The 21,107-nt window shown below is 53.9% G+C and overlaps 1 protein-coding gene across 4 annotated transcripts in view; it reads right to left on the bottom strand.

The window, feature by feature from the left end:
• Positions 1 to 339: 339 nt before the first annotated feature.
• The window catches only part of DNMT3A (DNA methyltransferase 3 alpha), a 100,059-nt gene continuing 79,291 nt past the window's right edge, over positions 340 to 21,107 (bottom strand). For 2 of the 4 annotated variants that reach the window (XM_007191261.3, XM_057557931.1), the window contains exons 7-23: positions 14,364 to 14,579; positions 13,981 to 14,139; positions 13,445 to 13,552; positions 13,064 to 13,220; positions 12,586 to 12,735; positions 12,434 to 12,478; positions 11,606 to 11,685; positions 10,924 to 11,036; positions 10,622 to 10,805; positions 10,290 to 10,374; positions 7,926 to 8,071; positions 7,018 to 7,108; positions 6,679 to 6,827; positions 5,252 to 5,337; positions 3,392 to 3,461; positions 2,566 to 2,684; positions 340 to 1,799 (exon numbers count right to left, since the gene is read on the bottom strand). In XM_007191261.3, the coding sequence (XP_007191323.2) occupies positions 1,658 to 1,799; positions 2,566 to 2,684; positions 3,392 to 3,461; positions 5,252 to 5,337; positions 6,679 to 6,827; positions 7,018 to 7,108; positions 7,926 to 8,071; positions 10,290 to 10,374; positions 10,622 to 10,805; positions 10,924 to 11,036; positions 11,606 to 11,685; positions 12,434 to 12,478; positions 12,586 to 12,735; positions 13,064 to 13,220; positions 13,445 to 13,552; positions 13,981 to 14,139; positions 14,364 to 14,579 (2,100 nt within the window). In that variant the 3' untranslated portion in view covers positions 340 to 1,657. Of the gene's footprint in view, positions 1,800 to 2,565; positions 2,685 to 3,391; positions 3,462 to 5,251; positions 5,338 to 6,678; positions 6,828 to 7,017; positions 7,109 to 7,477; positions 7,564 to 7,925; positions 8,072 to 10,289; positions 10,375 to 10,621; positions 10,806 to 10,923; positions 11,037 to 11,605; positions 11,686 to 12,433; positions 12,479 to 12,585; positions 12,736 to 13,063; positions 13,221 to 13,444; positions 13,553 to 13,980; positions 14,140 to 14,363; positions 14,580 to 17,956; positions 18,087 to 21,107 lie in introns of those variants that run through there. The other 2 variants (XM_057557932.1, XR_451857.2) reach the window with 2 other exon arrangements.

The following is a 21,107-nucleotide window of genomic DNA, read 5'->3' as shown; positions in this document are numbered from 1 at the left end:
TGGCCCACCTGGCCCGAGGGGTGGGGAGCCAGGGCACCAGGGCCACCACTAACTTAGAAGCACCCTGCTCCCCGCACCTTGGTTTGAAACCTAAAGGGAAGGGGGGGTTGGGTTTTTGTTTTCTTAAAGAAAATCTGAAAACAAACATAATTATAACCAGAACCATAAGAATAATTATAACAAAAGGTGTCATCAGCCTCCCAGTATAAAACTGCAGCCTTTGGAGATGACCAAAAACATCACATTCCAGGGGCCGGAAGCCGCCTTGTGCACAGAGGGTGGATGGTGGGGGCCTCATAAAAGAACACACAAAAAGCGACTTAGACAGGAAAGCACCAGTACGTTTTGTATGTTTTTTTATTTGCTCCAGGTGGGGTCTGAACTGTCACTTGCCCGCACTCTGGATTTTTTCTGACCCCACCGCAAGGAGCCCTCGAATCGGCTAATGTGAGAAATTGGGAATGAAGACCCCTCATCCTGCCATCTTGCCGAGGGAGTCTCCTTTTCAAAAAAAATCAAAAGGTTATCTCATGAGCCTGGATGGATCCCACTCTCAGCTTTCCACGGTCCCGACCACTGAATTTCACCCCCTTTTTTGGCAGGGAGAAACGGGAGAATGCTGTTCCCAAATTCTCCTCCTTCACCTTGTTAAACACCAAGGGGAAATAAAAAAACCCCACCACGGTAACGGTTCACCTCCAAGCTGTCTCCCTTTCTCCATCCTTGGTTAAAACCCTTTGCACATAAGGCAACGTGGAAGCTGATGTTTTTACTCATCTCGCTGTTGTAAAGCACCATTATGAAGTCGGGTTGTACAGTAGTTAACAGTACCTTTTATATATATATCTCATATCTATCATATATATATAAACTGTAAACAAGAGGTAACAGCGGCTTCTAGAAACTGATTTTCTTCAAGGTTTCCTGTGTGGTAGGCACCTGAATACTGTATAAAAGGGTCTTGTGTGGTGTTCTCGTCTCTCTGCTGCTAGTTGGGTTGTGTTTTGCATGACCAGGAATGGTGCTGGCAAGACAGCTCAGTGGCTGGGAGGGAACTCTGCCGCCTGAGTGTCTATTTTCTGTCCTCTGCTTGTGCTCCTATCTGATCAGGCTAGAGACAACAACAAAAAAAAAAGGTATATAGTAAAAAAACAAAAAAAACAAAAAAACAAAAAAACCCCAATATATAGATTTCTATAGAATTTCCTTCTTTCCTTCTCTCCCATCTTTCCTCTGCAAGGTATGTTACTATTTTTTGTTACTGATTTTTTTTTTTGCTGCAATAAACCCTCTTGTTTCAGTCACAGCAAGAAACAAAAACCCAAACAAACAGAAAACCCCTCTGAAAAGAGTAGAAAACAAAAGGTTTGACCGAAAAAAAGGGGGTGGGAGGGTGGGGAGGGAGCTTGGTTTTGTTTTTAAATAGGACTGAAGATTAACATTGAAAAATCAGGAGATGATGTCCAACCCTTTTTACAAGGCAAAGCCTTCCGGTATTTCTGCCTCTGTGGGGTTTTTTTTTTGTTTTAAATTCCTTTTCCTCTTCTGGGTGCTGATACTTCTCTCCATCCTCACGTTCTTGGTATTTTGTTGTGTTTTGTGTTTTTTGTTTGTTTGTTTAACCTTGTGTCACTACCTCGGTTTGCCCTCACGTCCCTTACACACAAGCAAAATATTCCTTCAGCGGAGCGAAGAGGTGGCGGATGACAGGCACGCTCCACGACCGGCCCAGCAGTCTCTGCCTCGCCAAGCGGCTCATGTTGGAGACGTCGGTATAGTGGACAGGGAAGCCAAACACCCTGGGGAGAGAAGGCAGAGAGGGCAGGAGTCAGCGCCAGCCTGGGCAATTCTGTGTCCTTAATAACCCGTTCGAGACTCAGGCGCCCGGCTACTCTCTGTGGGTCTGAAGGTATGTTAAGATGATCACTGCAGAGAGATTTCCCACACAGTAGAAACAGAGTCAGTATTTGTGAGAAACACCTCCAGGACATGCTCCACCTGAAACTGAGACCCACAGTGGGTATCTCAACTCTGTACGTAATAAAAATACATCCCTGGTATCTTCCCCCACAGAGAACGGAAGACTCTGCAAGGGCGCCAAACTCTTGCCTGATGTCAGGAGTTCCTGCTTGCTCTGGTTGTTTGTGTAAATGGTCTTTCTGTCTGGCTAAATGGCGGTTACCCCAAGAATGAGGAATCTAGCCCAAGTCCAATCTGTACCAAAGCAGGGTGCTGAGGCTGTAAGGCCCACCTGGTCCCACACTGTCCGGGTTTGCAAAGCACATAACATCAGCAAGTGTGAAGCAGGGAAGCTCCTGCAGCTGCAGCGCTTCCTTGGAGTTCAGAAGGACGGCTGGGAGCCGAGGCATCGGGGGTTGATTCCTAGACGCCCCTTACTTTAAACCAGCCTTACAACGCACAGGAGTCCTCCCCCAGGAATCTGCCATGTTGGGAAATGCTTGGGAAAAACCACTGCTCACTGGGTATCTGCAGGGGATCCGAGCCTGGTGCAGAGGCAGAGATCCCTCCCACGCCCTCCTGCCCGACACCAGCATGAGTGGGTACCTTTCCATTTCAGTGCACCATAAGATGTCCTCTTTCTCATTCATGAAGACGGGGAAATGCTGGTCTTTGCCCTGCTTTATGGAGTTCGACCTAGTAGTAATGGTCCTCACTTTGCTGAACTAGAAGACGAGGAGAGGAAAAGAGAAATGAGTGCTCATCTGCTCCTGCCAGGCACCTGCCAAGGACTGGTGCATCCAAAGGTGACAAGGCGTGGTCCATCCAGGAGCCGGGGTCAGCTCCGCAGACCCCACTGCCCTGCTCTTCTTCCTACACTGAGGTCACCCGGCCATCCTCAGTCCAATCCCACTGGCCAAGGGCTTGACGGACAGCAGCTTGAGCCACTGTCCTTTGTAAGTCTCCTAAGAATTGTTTTTTCCCAGGGGTAGTGACTTACAGGCAAAAGGATGTCAAATTACTCAGGGGCGCAAAGATACCCCTGGGGTGCCAGCAGTCCCAGGAGGTTTCTCCAGAGAGAAACGGAGCTTCCACATCACAGGAGAAGCTCTGCTCTGAAGGCTCGTGCAATAGGTCCTGGCTCAATCATTCAAAAGCCGTAGGAGACGCAGGGACCTTGGCAAAGACGTCTTAGTGTCTGCCTCCCACAGGGCCAGCAGGCGAGCTCAGCACGGAAGGGCTGCAGGCAGCAAGGATTCCTGACCTCTCCCCGTGCCCTCCAGGCTTTCTCCCGGACCCTCCCGCTCTGGCCAACTGCATGCACAGCCCCCTCAGTTGCATCCTCTGCAGGCGGGACACAGCCCTGGTGCTGCCCCAGCTCATCCTGCCCTTCTCCTCACCCCCAGCAGAGGGCTTTGACGCTGGGGCTAACCTTGGCTATTCTGCCGTGCTCCAGACACTCCTGCAGCTCCAGCTTATCATTCACAGTGGATGCCAACGGCCTAGAAGGCAGAAGGGAGAGAGTAACAACAGAAACCAGGACAATGGCAGGGATGCACCCAGGGCCCTGACCCAGCTGCCATCTGACTCACATGGGGAAATTAAAGAGGACCCCGTCACCCACGTGCATTGTAACCCCCTTCAAACTCCCCAAAACACATGCAACATACACTGCAGCCACTCACAGACGCAAGTCCACCAAGCATTAATCCTTAAAGGTAAATTCAAAAGTGGTCTCAAACTACAAATAAACAGACAACGCCTGCCCAGACGGGGAAAAGCCCAATTATTTTTAAACCTGTTACTGAAAAACAGACTGAGTCTTAAAAGTACCCATCACAAAGCAAGCTTTGGCATGACAAAATGTTCTGTATTTCGACTACGGTGATGGTTACATGGGTCTGTACACTGGATGAAATTCATCAAACTGTACACCTTAAATGTACAGTTAACTAGACAAATTCTGCACAGTCCCCAGAAGACTAAAATTTTGTGACACGGAACGTGTCACTTCTCAGAAGGCAGACCAGATCACTAAATATCACCTTCGCTGCTGGCCTTTTCTGACATTTAGGATTACTTAATAAAGGTTTCACATAGCGGTCCACCATCTCTGCATGGGAATCACCCCAGGACCCATGGTCAAATCGCGCCTCCAGACTCCTCCCTGTTTATGCGCATATACACTCTACTTGGTCCCTCACGGTACCTCTGCTCCTCCTGGAAGCTCAGAGTTCTAGAATTTTAGAGTTGGAAGAAACATGTAAGAACGATCCCCCCAAGGTCTGTCAGGGTACACTGAGTTACTGGCTCCATAAAAATACTGGACTACATCAGCCAGTCCATTTTTCCAATACGCACAGACATCCATCCTGAGAACATTAGGGAGACACTGAGACAGTTTTCAGGTCAGCTTCCCACTGACCCATCTCCCTCCCAGCAACAAGCCCTCGCAAAAGACGGCAGCTTTGCCAAACGGGTATGAGACTGGGGAAGTTCCTAAAACTTCATGCTATTGGCAGAGAGGCAGATTAGATGACTGAGGCCAGGTTAAATGATGTTCCCAATTTATAGGTATACCAAGAAGGCTTAAAATCCACACTCAAAACATGCTGCAAAATATTTCTTTCCATAATAGATATCTAGATTGGGTGGATCTCCCTCTGCTTTTGAACCACTAACTCTCAACCAGAATGCCTTTCTCCACATCGGCCTTTTTATAGTACGATTATTACGCTGAAGAAATGAAATTTTCTTCATTCCTGGACATTAAAATCTCTGTGTAACCTAAACGAAGAGCATCCTTCCAAAAAAGGACTTGAAGCCAACAAAGTGTGTGGATAATAAGTGGAGCAGGGCCCTCTAAGCTGCAAGGTGCCTGCCGCTTCGAGATTCTCTCTCCTGGAGCCGGACGTGGCCCAGCTGTGGGCACCACTCTCTTTCCCATCCCCAAACACATCCTCCACAGCTTTACCTCAGGGGACTAGGGACCAGCTGACTCTAGACACATCACCAACGTAGGAGAACCAACCATATAACTCAGCAGCACGATGAGTCCTCTTCTGTGTCAAGAGTGTGCTTTTTAAAGGTCCCATTTGGGACCACTAGTCCTTGGTTTCTCAGGCAAGTATTTTCTACACCTGACTCCCCTTCTTCCTCAAGGAAAAGGAAACAAAGAAGAACACGGCAGAGCAGCAAGCTGGTCAGCAGGGGAGGCTGGCCCCCTCCTCGGGCCGTCATCCTGCCTGCAGACACCCACCCACGGCCACCTGGGCACGGAGCTCTCACCAACCTGTTCATACCAGGAAGGTTCCCCCAGAAGTAGCGGGCCCTGTGTGCAGCTGACACTTCTTTGGCATCAATCATCACAGGGTTGGACTATAAAACAGGAGAGAGGTTAAAGATGAGTGAGAGAGAAGTGTAAGAGTGCCAGGAAATTTGCTAGTTTAGAGCCTCAAAGGCTCTTACTTCTCTCTCAAGAGGCCACACTGGGAGAGCCTGAAGCCCCCAGGAAAAGCTGGAATTAAACCCAGCTACGTTCCACATGCTCCCACTGGAACAGTCTAGACCCGCACAGTCCACACTGCGATGATGGAAACGTTCTACCTGCACCGTTCCACGTAGTGGCCACTAGCCTACCAGCTGCAGATGGCGGAGTACTTGAGAGGAGGCTGGTGTGACTGAGGAATTTTAATGTCAGTTTAAATACCACACATGGCAGATGCCCACCACACTGGACCACACAGCTCCGGCTTACCCGGAGGCTTTGAGAAAGAAAGTTCCAGCGAGTGTGGGTGTGTTCACTGTAGTACGTCCACATTATGAGCCAAACACACCAGCTTGAGGTGTCTGTCCCCAAGACTTGGGAGCACAGGCTCGGGCTCCCAGACTGCCCACCCCGAGAAGGACTCTGGCTGCAGAAACCCTCTGTGCACAGCCCAAACCAGGCTCAGCCAAGTTGGGACCCACATAATGGGAAATAGAAACTGAGATAAGGGGCTTCCCTGGTGGCGCAGTGGTTGAGAATCTGCCTGCCAATGCAGGGGACACGGGTTCGAGCCCCGGTCTGGGAAGATCCCACATGCCGCGGAACAACTGGGCCCGTGAGCCACAACTACTGAGCCTGCGCGTCTGGAGCCTGTGCTCCGCAACAAGAGAGGCTTTGATAATGAGAGGCCCGCGCACCGCGATGAAGAGTGGCCCCCGCTTGCCGCAACTAGAGAAAGCCCTCGCACAGAATCGAAGACCCAACACAGCCATAAATAAATAAAATAAAAATTAAAGAAAAAAAAAAAAAGAAACTGAGATAAGCTGTGTTTTCTTCCCAGGTGCCATAAAGCATCCGTCACGGTGCCAGGGAGCGAGGACAAGCCATTCTGGTTGGGAAAATTGATTCTGGTGTCTCAAAGGTTCCCCCAGGGAAACACCACACAGACCCCCAAGCCCAGGAGTCTGGCACTCCACCCTGTTTACAACAGTCAGGTCCTCCAAGTGCTGAGGCCCACACCCACACACCACCTCTTACAGTGAGACCACGGGTTCTGTCCGAGGTGGGCTTCCTCCCTGTCTACTTGGGAAGCCCAGAGCTTCCCAAACGGACCCCTTGCAAAGCGGAAGTCACCAGTCCCCAGCTCCACAATGCAGATGAGACAGGGATAAAGCAGCAGTCCAAGGTAGAAGCCATTAGGGAGCTGGCCAAACCAAGGGTGCTGGCTATACCTCGAGAAATCGCGAGATGTCCCTCTTGTCACTAACGCCCATGGCCACCACATTCTCAAAGAGCCAGAAGAAGGGGCGATCATCTCCCTCCTTGGGCCGCGCATCATGCAGGAGGCGGTAGAACTCAAAGAAGAGCCGGCCAGTGCCCTCTGAGAGGTCGGAAGAGAAAGCCATCAGCTGGGGCTGTCTGCAGGAGACAGTGGTGTGGCCCGGGCACGGGGAGGGCAGGGGAGGACAGGGTCGTTTGGGAGTAGCCGTCCCAGGGCAGAAATATCCAAGTAGGAAACTGACGTGCGGAAGCACCAGCTCAGAAGGCGGAGGGGTGAGTGCAGCACCTACCGTAGAGTCCCTTGCGGGCAGGGTTGACGATGGAGAGATCATTGCAGGGACTGCCCCCAATCACCAGATCGAACGGGCCCCACTCCTGGATCTGGGAGGATAAAGGTAATGTGATGGGCCTGATGTCCGGGGACAGAGGCAGAAAGGGAGAGAGAAATGATCTGTGAATTTGGCAAAAAAGTACTTTGGCATGGGAGAGAAGAGACCCGGCTGCTTTGTATGCTCTCTACATACACACATACGTTCATATACACACACACGCGCACACACAGTGCAGCCACGGGCAAGTCACTGAGGCTCTCTGGGCTGTTTCCTAAATAATAAAGGGAAAGGGCTGAACTGGACAATCTCTGAGGCCAATGGGGAAACCAGTGTGCCCCCAGCAGGAAAAGCAGCCACTCAGGGGGGACAGCGGTCCAGGCTGGGCAGCTGAATGAAAGGTACTCTGTGCTCTGCGCACCTTGGGCAGGTGTCTGGACCATCTGAACCCCTCCATTTGCCCTTCAGGATGCCTGAGGGCCTGTAGTTCGAGGTCGACATGGATAACTGGAAAAGCAAGGGGCCACTCAGGCAGGATCCCGCCAGATCCCCCCCTCCCCAAAATGGAGGCTGGCGAACCTTTCGCCAGCAGTACTGGGAGGATGGGAACCTCACTGCAACCCACAGCGCTCCACTCAAGAGGGCCCGGAAACCAGCCAGGCCCAAGAAGCCTGGCCCCCAACTCCCATTGGAATCTGCCCCGATCCTCTAGAGACAAGGAGGGAAATGGAAGAGAAGGAGGGAGAGAGATCAACGGGGGAGCGGGGAGAAAGGAAAAGAGCAAATGGACAAAATGAGAGGAGTTGGCGCTGTCCCCGGAGCTAAGTGACGTAGAGAAGGTGGGCGGGGCCGTGGCGGCACTGACATACATGCTTCTGCGTGACGCTGCGGACGTCCCCGACGTACATGATCTTCCCTTGGTGCCGCACCATGCCCACCGTGATGGAGTCCTCGCACACCTCGGAAGCGATGTAGCGATCCACCTGAATGCCCAAGTCCTTCAGCACCAGAAGCCCTGTGCCAGCCAGCAAAACGCACCGTCACTGGGTCACCTCCCTGGCACCCCAGTCTTTGCAGGGGGTCCCTTGGGCCAGCCGGACACATGGGTCAAAGGCAGGCCCAAGCCCTACCCTGCCCTGAAAGCTGCAGGAGACTTCTGGATCAAACTGGAGTATCAATAACAAGGACATCGGATAGGTTGTTACATCGAGGCTCTTTCACGCCTAATTTGATCTACTCAGAAAACAGTCAAGACAGGACAGCAGGGGGTTTCTGGAACCAGGGACAACACCAGGTGACTTCTGGGTGGGCTTTGCTGTTTCTGTATCTTGCATACACTGGTCCTTCCTCAGCCCTTCTATCACCTCCTGCCGTAAAATTCAACCATCCGTCAAGACTCAAGGTAAATGCCACCTACTCTAGAAAGGTTTCACTGATGCCACCCCCCACCCTACAGCCCCCAGGATGGCCTCCCCTCCTCTGTAAGCCCCAGCACCTTCTGAGGTGGCACCTCCTCCACCTCAGAGCAGCTCGCATGCCTAAGCCAGCCCTTCTCTTGGGTTGCAAATGTCTTCAAGACACAGTGGGCGGTCTCAGTCAGTGTGTTTCCTCCTGAACTGACTACTCACACTTCCTGACCATGGCCCTTCCACAAAGGCTTGCTGAATTGAGGCAAGGAAACAGAACAGGCCCTGTGTCAGCAGACACAGCACCATGCCCACTGCTCCCAAAAGACCTCCCCACAAGGAGCCTGCACGGCCTCTTGGAGTGTGACGTGGCTTAAGAAGGCTTCAAGGTTCTAGCCTGGGAAACCAAAGCTGTACATTAACTCCTTTAGGTTCACATGACATCAGCACTGAGCTGGGAACAGAAGACAGACATCTGGCCCAGGTGCCTTCCCCACCCTCTGGCCAAGGTCTCTGGGCCCAGCCTGCCCATCTATCTCCCTTTGGTCCCATGAAGACAAGTTCTGAGGAGCACTATTTGGTTCCTAAGGACTGAAAAGCCTCAGCCTTGGGGCAGGGCTGAGGGGTGTATATGGGTATTCATGTCAAGAACCACATGAAATTAAAAACAGTGGCTAGGGGCTTCCCTGGTGGCGCAGTGGTTGAGAGTCTGCCTGCCAATGCAGGGGACACGGGTTCGAGCCCTGGTCTGGGAAGATCCCACATGCCGCGGAGCAACTGGGCCCGTGAGCCACAACTACTGAGCCTGCGCGTCTGGAGCCTGTGCTCCGCAACGGGAGAGGCCGCGATAGTGAGAGGCCGGCGCACCGCGATGAAGAGTGGCCCCCACTTGCCGCAACTAGAGAAAGCCCTCACACAGAAACGAAGACCCAACGCAGCCAAAAATAAATAAATAAATAAATAAAGAAGCTTTCATTTAAAAAAAAAACAAAAAACAGTGGCTACACGGTGACCCAGTATTCCCGAAAAGTTAATGGTTTAAGTATATAAATATGCACGTACGAGGATGCTTGTCACAGAACTGCTCATAGCGGTGGGGAAAAAAGTAAACAACCAAATAGGGGGTTCATTAAATAAATTATGGTAGTTTCCCTCCAGGGAATCCTATGTAGCATTTATAAATAATGTAGTTCTATATTGGTTGACATGAAAAACCAGTCATGATATCATAAATGAAAAGGCACGTTACCACACATTTTACTATTTACTATGCATTTTACTATCCTTTTGTTTTATCTATCTATCTACGTATGATTATATAAACACACACATGCACAGAAAAAAAATTCTGAAATCTAAAAACGTAAAAGGACATATACCAAAACACTAATCATAGGATTACCGGCGATTTAAATATTCTTTAAACTCTCTTGTTTAGAGTTTGTTTTTCACTGCGACTTATAATCAAAGCACAACAGGGCTGCCTGTGATTTTGCTTTGGTCGCCAAGTCTGTCCTTTGAGGTTCTGTGAAAATCTTCGATAGTCTCTGACCAGTGATCGCTCTATCCTCTGCTGGAGTGCCTCCCTCCCACTGCCCCCGTTCCCGTCCCCCGACCCCGGCCTCGCGCCCCCACTAAGGGAATGCCCACCAAACATGCTGGTTTACCAATTACTTTTACCTTTCATTGAACACAAAAGTTTCCTCCTTATGGCAATATTTTAACAGTTGTAATGTTAACTGTCACTCTGTTTTGCCAAAGTTACGCACACACAGTCCCCTGAGCCCAGCTCCCACGTCCCAGGACAAAGATGCCAATGACTCTCACCTGTAGCGATTCCATCAAACAGGGACAGCACCCGGATGGGCTTCCTCTTCTCAGCTGGGACAGGTGGGTAAACCTTCGGAGGGTCCTAGGCAGCCAGCACAACAGGCCAGGTGAGTGTCCAGGAGTGTCCTACAGACCCGCACGCGGGGCTGGCCTCCCGGCCAACTGTGAGCACTTGGGATTTCCAGACCTGCACAGCCCGCTCGCAGCTCAGGCCCCGCTGCCCAGCACCCAGGCCCCCGACCAACCGAAGCGCTCTCACTCTGGTGGAGTCTGCCCTCTGGCTTTGGCAGGCGGGGGGTGAGAAGAGCCACCCTCGGCCCAGCACTCACGAATTCCTGGTCGTGGTTATTGGCGAAGAACATCTGGAGCCGAGAGGGCCAGTCTTCTCGCCGCCGCAGCAGCCCGTAGGTGCCCTTGTGCCCGCACATGTAGCAGTTCCAGGGGTCTTCCTTAATGGCCGCCTGCGCAGCTCCCGGCCCCACCAAGAGATCCACACACTCAACGCAAAAGCACCTGGAAGGAAGCCCAGTGGAGCGGAGGGGACTCTCACCCCAAGGCCAGTCCCGGATGGAGTGTGGCCGCAATGCAGGGCAAAGAGGGAGGGCTACTACGCGCGGGGGCGGGGCCTCACCTGCAGCAATTGTTGTTCCCGCACATGAGCACCTCGCGCCCCCCGCAGCAGATGGTGCAGTAGGACTGATAGCCGTCATCATCGTACTGGTACGCGCACTCCAGGAAGCAGTTCTAGGGAGCACGGCGGAGGCTCAGAGACCACCGGGCAGCACCCAGGCCAGCCGGGGCGAAGGCAGGCTATGAACCCAGCCTCTGGGCTTTGGCCTTGAAACCTCGACACAGAGCCCTGGAGACACGACCCCGCCACCCATCCAGCCAGGGTCCAGCCCAGACCACAGATCTGGGAAGGGGACACCATGTCTCCCCACTGCAGTGGACAAACCAAGGAGAGGCACGTGGGAAGGCCTGGAAAAGAAGGCCCGCACCGCCTTGTGGTCCCCCGCACCCAGGGCACAGCGACCCACCCATCAGCCTGGCCACGCCCACTTCACACTAGTGACTGTGATATTGTGAGCCCACATCTGGGGACGTGAATGGGGCTTTAGAGGGGGCAAGGATCTCTCGGAGGAAAAGCAACAGCAAGTCAAACGCTTGAAACCCAAGGGTCCATTTTATCAGGACTCTGCTTCAAGAGCAAACCTCGGAGTCACCCCCACAGCTAGCTACCCCAGGTGCCTACAGCCCAGAGGCCAGGAGGTGTGGTCAGCCAGGGGCCTCGTCTCTGCTGGCTGTGCCCCTACCTTGCAGTTTTGGCACATTCCTCCGATGAAAAGAGGGTGTTCCAGGGTGACGTTGAGGCTTCCACAAGAGATGCAAATGTCTGGAAAGCAGAGGAAGCAGAGTGAGTGTCACAGAAGGGCCCCCTCCCCCCTTGGGCCAAAGCCCGGCTCCAGAAAAGCTATAACAAGGGACGTGCTGGAGCAGTAGCCAGAAAAGAAGGCAGGAAAGAGTCTGGAAGCGGCCCCATGGAACAGGGAGGCAAGGCAGTGTGGCCCCAATCTCAGGAGCCCACGCATCTCCCTGAGCAGCAATGCCGCCTTCCAGGAAAGGCATGGTACGAGGGTAAGAACCCACTTGTGAGAACGGGGCCTGACCCTGGGTTACTCTGGAGATGTCCTTGGGCAGTCAATCCTTAAGGCCTGGGCCCCTGCCCTCATCCTTCCTGGCCCTGAGGGCCCCGAGCTGGACACACTATCACTAGGCCAAGGGAGACAGACATGGGATGCGCTAATGACCCCCAGATGAGAGAAGGTGAGGAAAGGTAAAAGGGCAAGTTCAGATCCAAGAGAGGCCACCCTTCTCTGACCCACTGGAGTGTCCCAAACCCTAATGACCAGTCCCCACCACCGACAGGAAAGATCGTGGCACCAGAAAATAGGTGTGTGTGTCAAGCAGGCTGGAGGTGGTGGGACATGCAGGACACATCCTGTCACCAAGTACTGATGTCCCACGGCATCGTACCTTTCTCGGTACCTATAGTACTCTGTGCCGGCCACCACCTTAGGGCCCAAGTGGAACAGACAATTGACTTCCCAGGGCCAAGGCCCAGCTGCCCCCTCAGGACTCACCCTCGATGTTCCGGCACTTCTGCCGCACCTCGTACACCAGCCGCTCTGCAGAGGGGAGGAGAGCCCGGCGTCAGAGGAGGCCTCGGGGGTCACGCCCACTCCTCTGAACGCCGGCCTCACCCTGCCGCTCTCTCCAGAGCCAGGCCAACTACCTCTTGTGCGTTCATCAATTATCTCCTTGACCTTGGGCTTTTCAGTTGTGCTCTTTCGGGGCTTTTTGGCTGGTGGGGGCGGTGCATAAGCAGCTGCCTCGGGTTCAACCCACATGTCTGTGTAAACTTCTTTGTAGGGGTTCTTCTCCTCTGGATCGGGAAAGCACGTGATGAGGTCACGGTTACTGGCTGACGAGGAATCCCAGCTCTCTCCCCCTGGACCATCTACCTACAACGGGGTGTAGCAGGGTGCGGCCCGGTGCCCAGCTTGTCCCTAGCTCCCAAGTCTCCAGTGCCAGCAAGCCAAGGGGGAGCAGCTTGTTCAAAGTCCCAGACCGGCACCGCCCCTACCTGGCCCCAGGGAGAGGGAGACGGCGGCCATTCCCACTGCGAAGCTTGATGGAGGAGGCCTTGACGGCCCTACCTAAGCACGGCTTTCCTAGCCTGGGTGCGGAGCTGCTGGTGCACCTGCGTTTACCTTCTGGGGGCTCCAGGCCCTTGGGGCCAGAGGGCTGGAACCCTCCCAGGGCCCACTCGATCATCTGTTTGTTCTGCACCTCCACGGCCTTGGCAGTGTCGCTCTCGTCGTTGTCGTGGCACATCGGGAATAGCTTCCCCGCTCGGCTGCTGGCCACCTGGAGGGCAACACGTGTGGGGAGAGTAGCGAGTAGCGGGGAGGTGGGCTCAGGCAAGAGGTGGGAGAAGGTGCAGAAAGGAAACGAGTAAGGAGAAAAGGAGGCCCGAGGGCCTGCCAGGCAGACCCTCTGCCCAGGCCTAACCCCTGTGCTCCAGCTTCCAGACCAACGGTGGTCCCTGCCGCCTGAGCTCCCCCTGCTGAGTCCCTCGGAGGGGCACTGACCTGCAGTACTTCGTAGATGGCCTTGCGGTACATGGGCTGCTTGTTGTAGGTGGCCTGGTGGAAGGCGCTGCAGAAGGAGCTCAGCGGCATCAGCTTCTCCACACACACCTGAAGGCACAACCCGCCCTCGTTTGCTCCTCCTTCCACACTCACCGAGCGCCCACCACTTGCCCGGTGTGGTCAGGGGTGGGGGGAATTAGGGCCCGGCCTCCGTCCTCAAGAGGACCGGATGCACCAGTAAATAACTCCATGACGTCAAGGAGGAGTCCAAGCCCCGGTGTCGGGGAGGACCTGAATGCAGGTGGAAGGGAATTCTGGGTACAGGGTTCCTGGAAGGCATCTGACTCTTGGAGTGCAACCTAATTATCTCAAGGGCTTCCTCCAATCACACATATACAGAGTGGGGACGAGCAGAGCCCCCTCCTACCATCCCAATTCCAAACCACGCCCCCAGCCAAAACCAGAGGCCCTGGGACCAAGACCCCTTCCTCCCCCGCCCCGCCCCTGCCAGGCTACCGCCAAACCCCATGACTCACCACTGAGAACTTGCCATCTCCGAACCACATGACCCAACGGGTGCCTTCTGCTGCTCGGCTCCGGCCCGTCATCCACCAAGACACAATGCGGCCTGGCCACCAGGAGAAGCCCCGCAGTTTCCCCCACACCAGCTCCCCAATGCCAAAGCCCCGGCCGTCCTGGAGCCCCAAGGAGCAGAAGTCATTACATGGTGGTCACGAGGCCCTGCCACCCTGATTCCCCCCAAAGCAACCCCAGCCCTGGGCATCTGAGGGTCAGGACAGCCAGGAGGGAGCGCCATCTGAATGGACAGAGCGAGACTGGAGAGACAAAGAGGCCTGGGGTCGGGTAGAGAGAGCAGGACGGGAGGAGCTGGACGAGGCAGGTGAAGCCAGCCGCTCACCTCGTACTCCGGTTCATCATCAGCTGCTTTGGCGGCGTTCTTGTCCCCAGCGTCAGCCCCCACGGGCTCAGGCGTGGTGGCCACAGTGGGGGATGCGGGGTCGGTGGGCTGCTGCACAGCAGGAGGACTGGCCTCCTCCACCTTCTGAGACTCGGTGGACCCCTGGTTTTCTTCGACAGCATTCATTACTGCAATCACCTTGGCTTTCTTCTCAGCCTGGGGAAACAAGGAACAGAAGTTACCTTGAGCTGATACTCAAGGGGCTCTTCTCAATCTCTCCACGTTCTGGAGACAGTGACAGAAGGTAAGGGGCTGGAGAGAGGAGTTCTTCCCTCATCAACTCAACCAGCTTGTCACGGAAAACAGAAAGACTTGAAGTTGAGAGGTGAGCTCAGATCACTTGGCTCAATTCCAGCCTTCTCTGCCTCTTAGGAGATCTTCCTCCCTCGTCTAATCTTCCTCAATTGTCAGCATCATCAGTTGCCCATCCTCTGATACAGAAAGATCAATTCTATTCAGATACTAATCATGCACCTTAGATTAGGCACAGACCTTGGCTCCATCCTGTCCTATCTTACTCCCCGATCTAGAAATGGAGCCTCTTGTCCTTTTCTCCACAGTTTTCCTGGGCAATCGACCCCTTCTCTTCCCGGTCTTGGCTTCCAGACCACAATTCTAGTTTTGTTGTGATACGTAACGATGAAATCACTGTTTTGTGTTCAGAGCGCACGGTTCCTTCCCCATCTGCTCAACCACCACGAAAAGCCCCAGAAGAGCTTGCCTGCTCCCGTGCTCACACACCATCCTGGAGTTCTCAGGATTACATCTAATGTATGTTGTCACCAGATTCTATGCCTTCTTTCTATGTGCACCTTTCAGATCCATAAACACACTTATTCTTTCAACAACTATTTAGGGAGTCCACAGTATAGCCAGGCATCCTCTCTGCCATCCCACTGACAAATTAATCCAAACCCAAGTATTCTCCCAATTTGAACAGCCTCCATCCTTTCACCGTCTCACGCTCATCTTTCAGGCTATGACCTGCATGCCCATTCCTTCTCAAAACCTGCTCCAGTATTCCCATCACCCTGCAGAGGAGAATGAAATACCTGATACTTAGCTCTGAGGGCCATTCAACCTAATCTCACCCATCTCACCCCAACAGCTGAATCTAGGACACGTGGCCCTCAAGCTTCAAGGCTCTGCACCCGCTTTCACCACACCAGATTCAAAGGGAAAAAAATCCCATCTTCAACATGAAGCTTTCCCTGAGAGCTTAGAGCTGTGAATACAAACCCACCCTCAAGATTACCTGTAGTAAAAGACCTCTAAGCTGGAAGTCACAGCATTTATATTCCTGTCTTAGCCTTGCAACTAATTAACAGCCGACTTTGGAGCAGTCCCTTGAGTTGCTCCACCTAAAAAGGAGTTTGAACTGAAGGATTTCTGTTAACCTTTTCTGACTGGTTTGAGAAGCTGACATATGTATGTACCAAGAATTCCAAGGACTCTCCAAAGCCTGTCAATGGACCCCCAGGTCCCAGGTTAAGAACAGCTCAATGGTCTACTGTCTCTTAGATTCATTTTATTTTGTTCTATCTTCAAGTCTTTGCCTCCTGGCCACAGACCAAATCTGCTTCTTGTGGCAATTCCTAAAACACAAGGATGGAAGTCCTAGTTCTTTCTCTGACTCAACAAATTCTAAAATGGGATAAAGCATCCTTTGCCCCCAGCCCACAAACAGCTGGGAGAGAGAGCTCCGGGGTGGGGTGGGGGGGGTGGTGGTGGAAGAACGCAGAGGACCTGCTCCTCCCTCCCAAGCCCCACCCTCACCTGGGGGATTCTGCCCCACCCCTTGCTAAAACCTACCTCCTCCTCACCCACAAGGTGTGCCTAGGTGTGCACTCAACCCTGTGGGGAGAGAGGTTCTCTCTCAGAATTGTCAGCTGCAGCGGTGCTATCCCAGGGCCAGATCTGCTGAGATAAATGCCCTGCCTAGCAGTCTCTGCTCCATTCCCTCCACCATGCCTCCGTGAACTTCAGGCACGGCCGCTGACCTAGACCAGGGTGCTGCCTTGGCTGGAAGGCAGCACCATTCTGCCAAAAGACCCAGTTTCCAGGGGCAACAGGCCCCCTCAGCCAGAACAAGGTGCGCAGGTGGCAAGAGGCAGCAGGGGGAAAGGATCCACAGCAAGCAGCACTGGGGAGGGCCGGGGCGCGCGCGTCGGGCTCCCCCCGGCCTCCCCCAGTCTAGAAGGCAGTCGTGCCTGACACCACCCTCCTCACTCCCCCTCAGCCCCTTTGTCTCTCTTCTCAACCCCTCCACAGTGAGTTCCTGAACATTATTCTTCCCCCACAACTTCCCCCAGCTTGTCAGACGGTGCTGCTGATGGCTGTTAAGCGCCCCCAACCCAGTAGGTGCAGGAGAACACGCACCCAGCATGGTTTGGCAGGCAGGGGAGGAAGGGGCCTCCATAGGGACAAGGCCAGCAGGGGTGGGGGAAGGAAGAAGGGGGTGGGTTAGCAGCAGGAGGCAAGAGGAAAGGGGAAGAAGGGGCGAGAGGGTGGCTGGGTGGGGGAGGGGCTCATTAGAATAGACTTGCCTAGGGCAGTGCGGGAGGCCCCTTTTCCACGTTCATGCCAACCCCCCGGACAATAGGAGAAATAAGGGTTAACTCTGGGCTGGGGCTTTTGGGCTAAAGGCTCCCCCCCACCTCAGTTCAGAAGGTCCCACCCCAGAGTAGCCAAGAGATTGGGCAGGATCAGGAAGACACCACACCAGCCCCACTACGGCGGCTCGAGGAGGCCACTTGGCCTGGAGTTTGTTCTGCCTGGAGAGCCACTGGTAACTCCACTCTGGTGGAGGCATGGCCTCCCCATCCAGTCCCATCTCCTCGGGCAGCTGTCCCGCCTCCACCTCCCTCTGCGACTCAGGCTGCTTCCCATTCCAAAGGTCAGAGGTCCAGGGACCCACGCGGACCCCGGGCTGTCCCAGGTGCCTCTCCCATCACAGGCCGGCGTCAGGCCACCCCACAGTCCCCTGTCAGGGTCACACTGCTCCCTCCCACGCTGACACCACTTCTTTCTGGCGGCCTGACGGTAGCTCCCAGGAACAGGCAGGAGAGGAAACTGTCCCTCTCAAGAGGCCACAAGCTTGGCACGGCCTGAGGACGGCGTGGTCCACCAGCCAGGAACACAGGTCAGCAAGGAAATGCCAACAACGCATCTGCCAGCCAGCTCAGCAAAACCGCCGCTGCTAGCCCAACTCCACGGCCGGGGCCTGCCCCCCAGCCTTCGCTGACCACTGCCCCAGGCTCACACCAGGCCTGCTCTTGCTGGCGCCTGAGCCGCCTGGTCCCACCTGAGCGCAGGAAGGAGTGGGGCTTGGGGCTCCCGAGGAGGAAGTGGGTGGGACAGCAGTAACTCAGCATCTCCAGAACTCAGGCCAGGCAGGGGAGCCAGCTCCTGCGGGCCGGGGAGGCAGACTTGACTCTTCTCAAGCCCAGAGGGCTGCAGGCCCAGAGATCCTCCCACCGGCCCCGGCCGCCTCCCCGCCCCCAGTTACCCCAGGGCTCCATCCAGGAACCTACCCATAAGGCCAGGTGCAGCCCCTCTGTGGTCCGGCTCAGGTGTGAGCCCCAGCCCTGAAGCTCTGTAAGTAGCTGCCCGTCTGGGGGGAGGGGAAGGGGGCGATGGGGCTGGGGGGCGGAGGGGGCCAGAGAGAGGGGGAGGGGGGAGGTGGGGGGGAGGGATTGAACATTTTCTTTGTCTAGAACTCCAGGTCACGTGGGCCCCGCTGGAGTGCCTGGTTGGCTGCGAGCGGGCCGGGGGAGGGGGCCGGCTCTCAGACGCTGGCAGTGGGCCAGCCCCTCTCCTTCGGTCCGAGGGGCGCGGGCCGGCGCTGGGGCCTGGGGGCGCGGCTGGGCCTCCGCCCGTTCCCAGGGCCCCGCCCAGGCCAGGCTGGAGGCGGTGCCCGGCCCCTCCAACCGGCCAGCCTTCCCCGCCCCCTCTCCCCCAACTCCGCCAGAGCCCGGCGCGGAGCCGGGGGGCGAGGCCGGGAGCCCGCGGGCCGCGCGGGGAGGGAAGGAGGAGAACCGGGAGGGAAGGGGCTGCCCTCCAGCTGCGGAGGTAAGGTGCGAGCGCCCAGAGAACCAGGAGCTCAGGCAGAAGGAGAGAGGAGCTTTCGGGCCGTCTGGGAGAGACAGGAGAAAGTTGTTAAAAGTGAGTCTCAGCAGCACAACCAAAAAAAAAAAAAAAAAAGGAAAAGCTTACAGATGAGCGAAGAGGCCCAGGAAACTGTAGGAAAACTCAGAGCACACAGAGATGGGCAGAAAGCGCCCGTACAAAACTGGGAGCGCTCCAGCACGGGAACTGGGAGCGTTGCCGGGGGTGGTCTCCTCTGCCTTAAACGGCGTGGCGTGAGGAGTTCAGGCTTTGAAAATCACCTCCTGGCCAAGTCCCTGGGTCCCCTAGGTCACTCTGGGTCAGCCTTGGATGTCTCATTTTCCTGTTTGCAAGGTGCGGGCTTGGGGGGTGGGGAAGAGGAGTTCAGAAGTATAGCAATTCCTTCATTCCCAGGCACAAACATCTGCTGCTCAAGACTGCACTCCTTTGGAGCCTCCAGGTGGAGCCTCCAGGTGCAGCTTCAACCATGTCAAGTTCCCTCCTGAGCAGAGGCCCCTCCCCCCAAGAAGAATATATATGTGTATATATATACATACATATACACACACTCTCCCTCTCTCTCTCTCTCTCTCTCTCTCTCTCTCTCTCTCTCTCTCTCCCTCCCTCCCTCCCTCCCTCCCTTCCTCTCCCTCCCCACATCAAAGAAGCAGACACTGTTGGCCCTGCCCTCAAGGAGCTGACAAATTCAACTAGACTTGGAGAGATTGGAAAAGATTGTTGAAAAGCATCTCTAAAGAAAACTACACCACAAATACCAACCCTGATGGGCCAGGATGGCTTGGAAGCCAAACAAAAATAAGTAGTGTCAATGATAAATGAGGTTAAGGAGGTCAGTGTGGAGCAGAGACTGAACCTGGAGGATGAATCAGATTTGGAATGAGGCTGGATAGGTAGGAAATAAGAGATGTTAGGCTGGATAGGGAGGAAAACACTTGCCCACCTTCACCTCCCACCCCACAATACAACTAAAGCTAAGGGGTGCGGAGAGAGATGTTGATGGATATATCCTATCGCAGTGAAGAATAACCGCAGGTTTTCTTACATAACAGGGTGAATGGGTATTTTGGAAAGATTAGCCTGGGGACCTCCCTGGTGGTCCAGTGGGTAAGACTCGACGCTCCAGTGCAGGGGGCCGGGTTCCATCCTTGGTCGGGGAATTAGATCCCACATGCATGCCACAACTAAGACCTAGCGCAGCCAAAATAAATAAATAAATATTTCTTTAAAAGAAAGAAAGATTAGCCTGGTTTCAGTTTGCAAGATGAGTTAAAAGGAAGAGCAGGGGAGCTGAGGGTAAATACCCAGCAGGGCAGGGCTGTTTGGCCAGCCACACTCTCAGAGGATCTGGACTGGGGTTCTGGTTCTATCACTGTGACCTTGGACAAGCCACTTAACTCCAAGAAGTCTTTTTTCACTTGCAAAACAGGAGTGATGACATCTGCCCTCCCAGGCCCCGGAATACCAGCATCACTTAAGGAGATAATGCCCCCAGGTGCCTGGCTTCCAACCACAAGCTGCGGGAACAAACCAGCTGGAACAGGTGCTGGTATAAGGAGGTCAAAAGATGTGCTGTGAAGGAGAGCCTACCTACCATCCCTCGTGGGGCTCAGCACCCTTCTGGGGGCCGTCAGAACAAGCAGGCCCTGGAAAAGGAAGAGGACTCCAAATCAGAGAGAGCCTTCTCCAAATAATACTCAGGGAGTACAAACTTCCTCTCCCAACCCTGACTGAGACCCAGAACCCATACAGCAAAGAGGAGCCATTCCGTAAAACACAGGCCCTATTCTGCTCCAAGCCATCTTTCAACCCAATCAAGGTACCTGCTTGGTATAATTTTTCAGGAGATCCCCAAGCAGAGATGAGAAGCCGTGAGTTTATACCTCTTGCCTGCTCCCACCCTTCAAGGAATATAATAAGACTTGCTTGGCTTCTCTCACTGATGCCTCCCCGGCATCCAAGCCCTGTTAACAGGCCACTTTAGACCTCACCCCAGGCCTCCTCTCAAAATGAAGTTTCTGATCTGGCTTGGCCGGCTCTTTTTAAAAACACTATCTCATCTATGACATCTCCTTTTCCATTATTATGTGGCTAAACACCTTAGACTCTACACTCCACGGTCTTGGGACTTCTTCAGTAAGTAATGATGCCTATGCATGCAGTCAGGACTCAAAGTGTCAGGAAGGACCAGGGCCATCAGTTTCACTTTTTCTTGGCCCACTTAATAAAGTAGCCTTTCCCTCCAGCTGCCAAACTTCCTTATTCTCATTCTTTAAAATTAAGCTCAAATTGGGGGGAGGGGCAACATAAGAGTAGGGGATTAAGAGGTACGAACTACTATGTATAACATAAACTACAGGGATATAGTATACAGCACAGGGAATATAGTCAATATTTTATAACAACTATAAATGGAGTGTAATCTTTAAAAATTGTGAATCACTGTGTTGTACACCTGAAACTTATATAATATTGTAAATCAACTATACCTCAATAAAAAAAATTTGTTTCAGTAAAATTAAGCTCAAATCTTACCTCTTCCACACAGCTCCCAACTTA

Source organism: Balaenoptera acutorostrata, chromosome 12, assembly GCF_949987535.1.
Source record: "Balaenoptera acutorostrata chromosome 12, mBalAcu1.1, whole genome shotgun sequence".
NCBI lineage: Eukaryota > Metazoa > Chordata > Mammalia > Artiodactyla > Balaenopteridae > Balaenoptera > Balaenoptera acutorostrata.
Note: the sequence above shows the minus strand (reverse complement) of the source record. Positions and strands in the feature narration are given on the sequence as shown.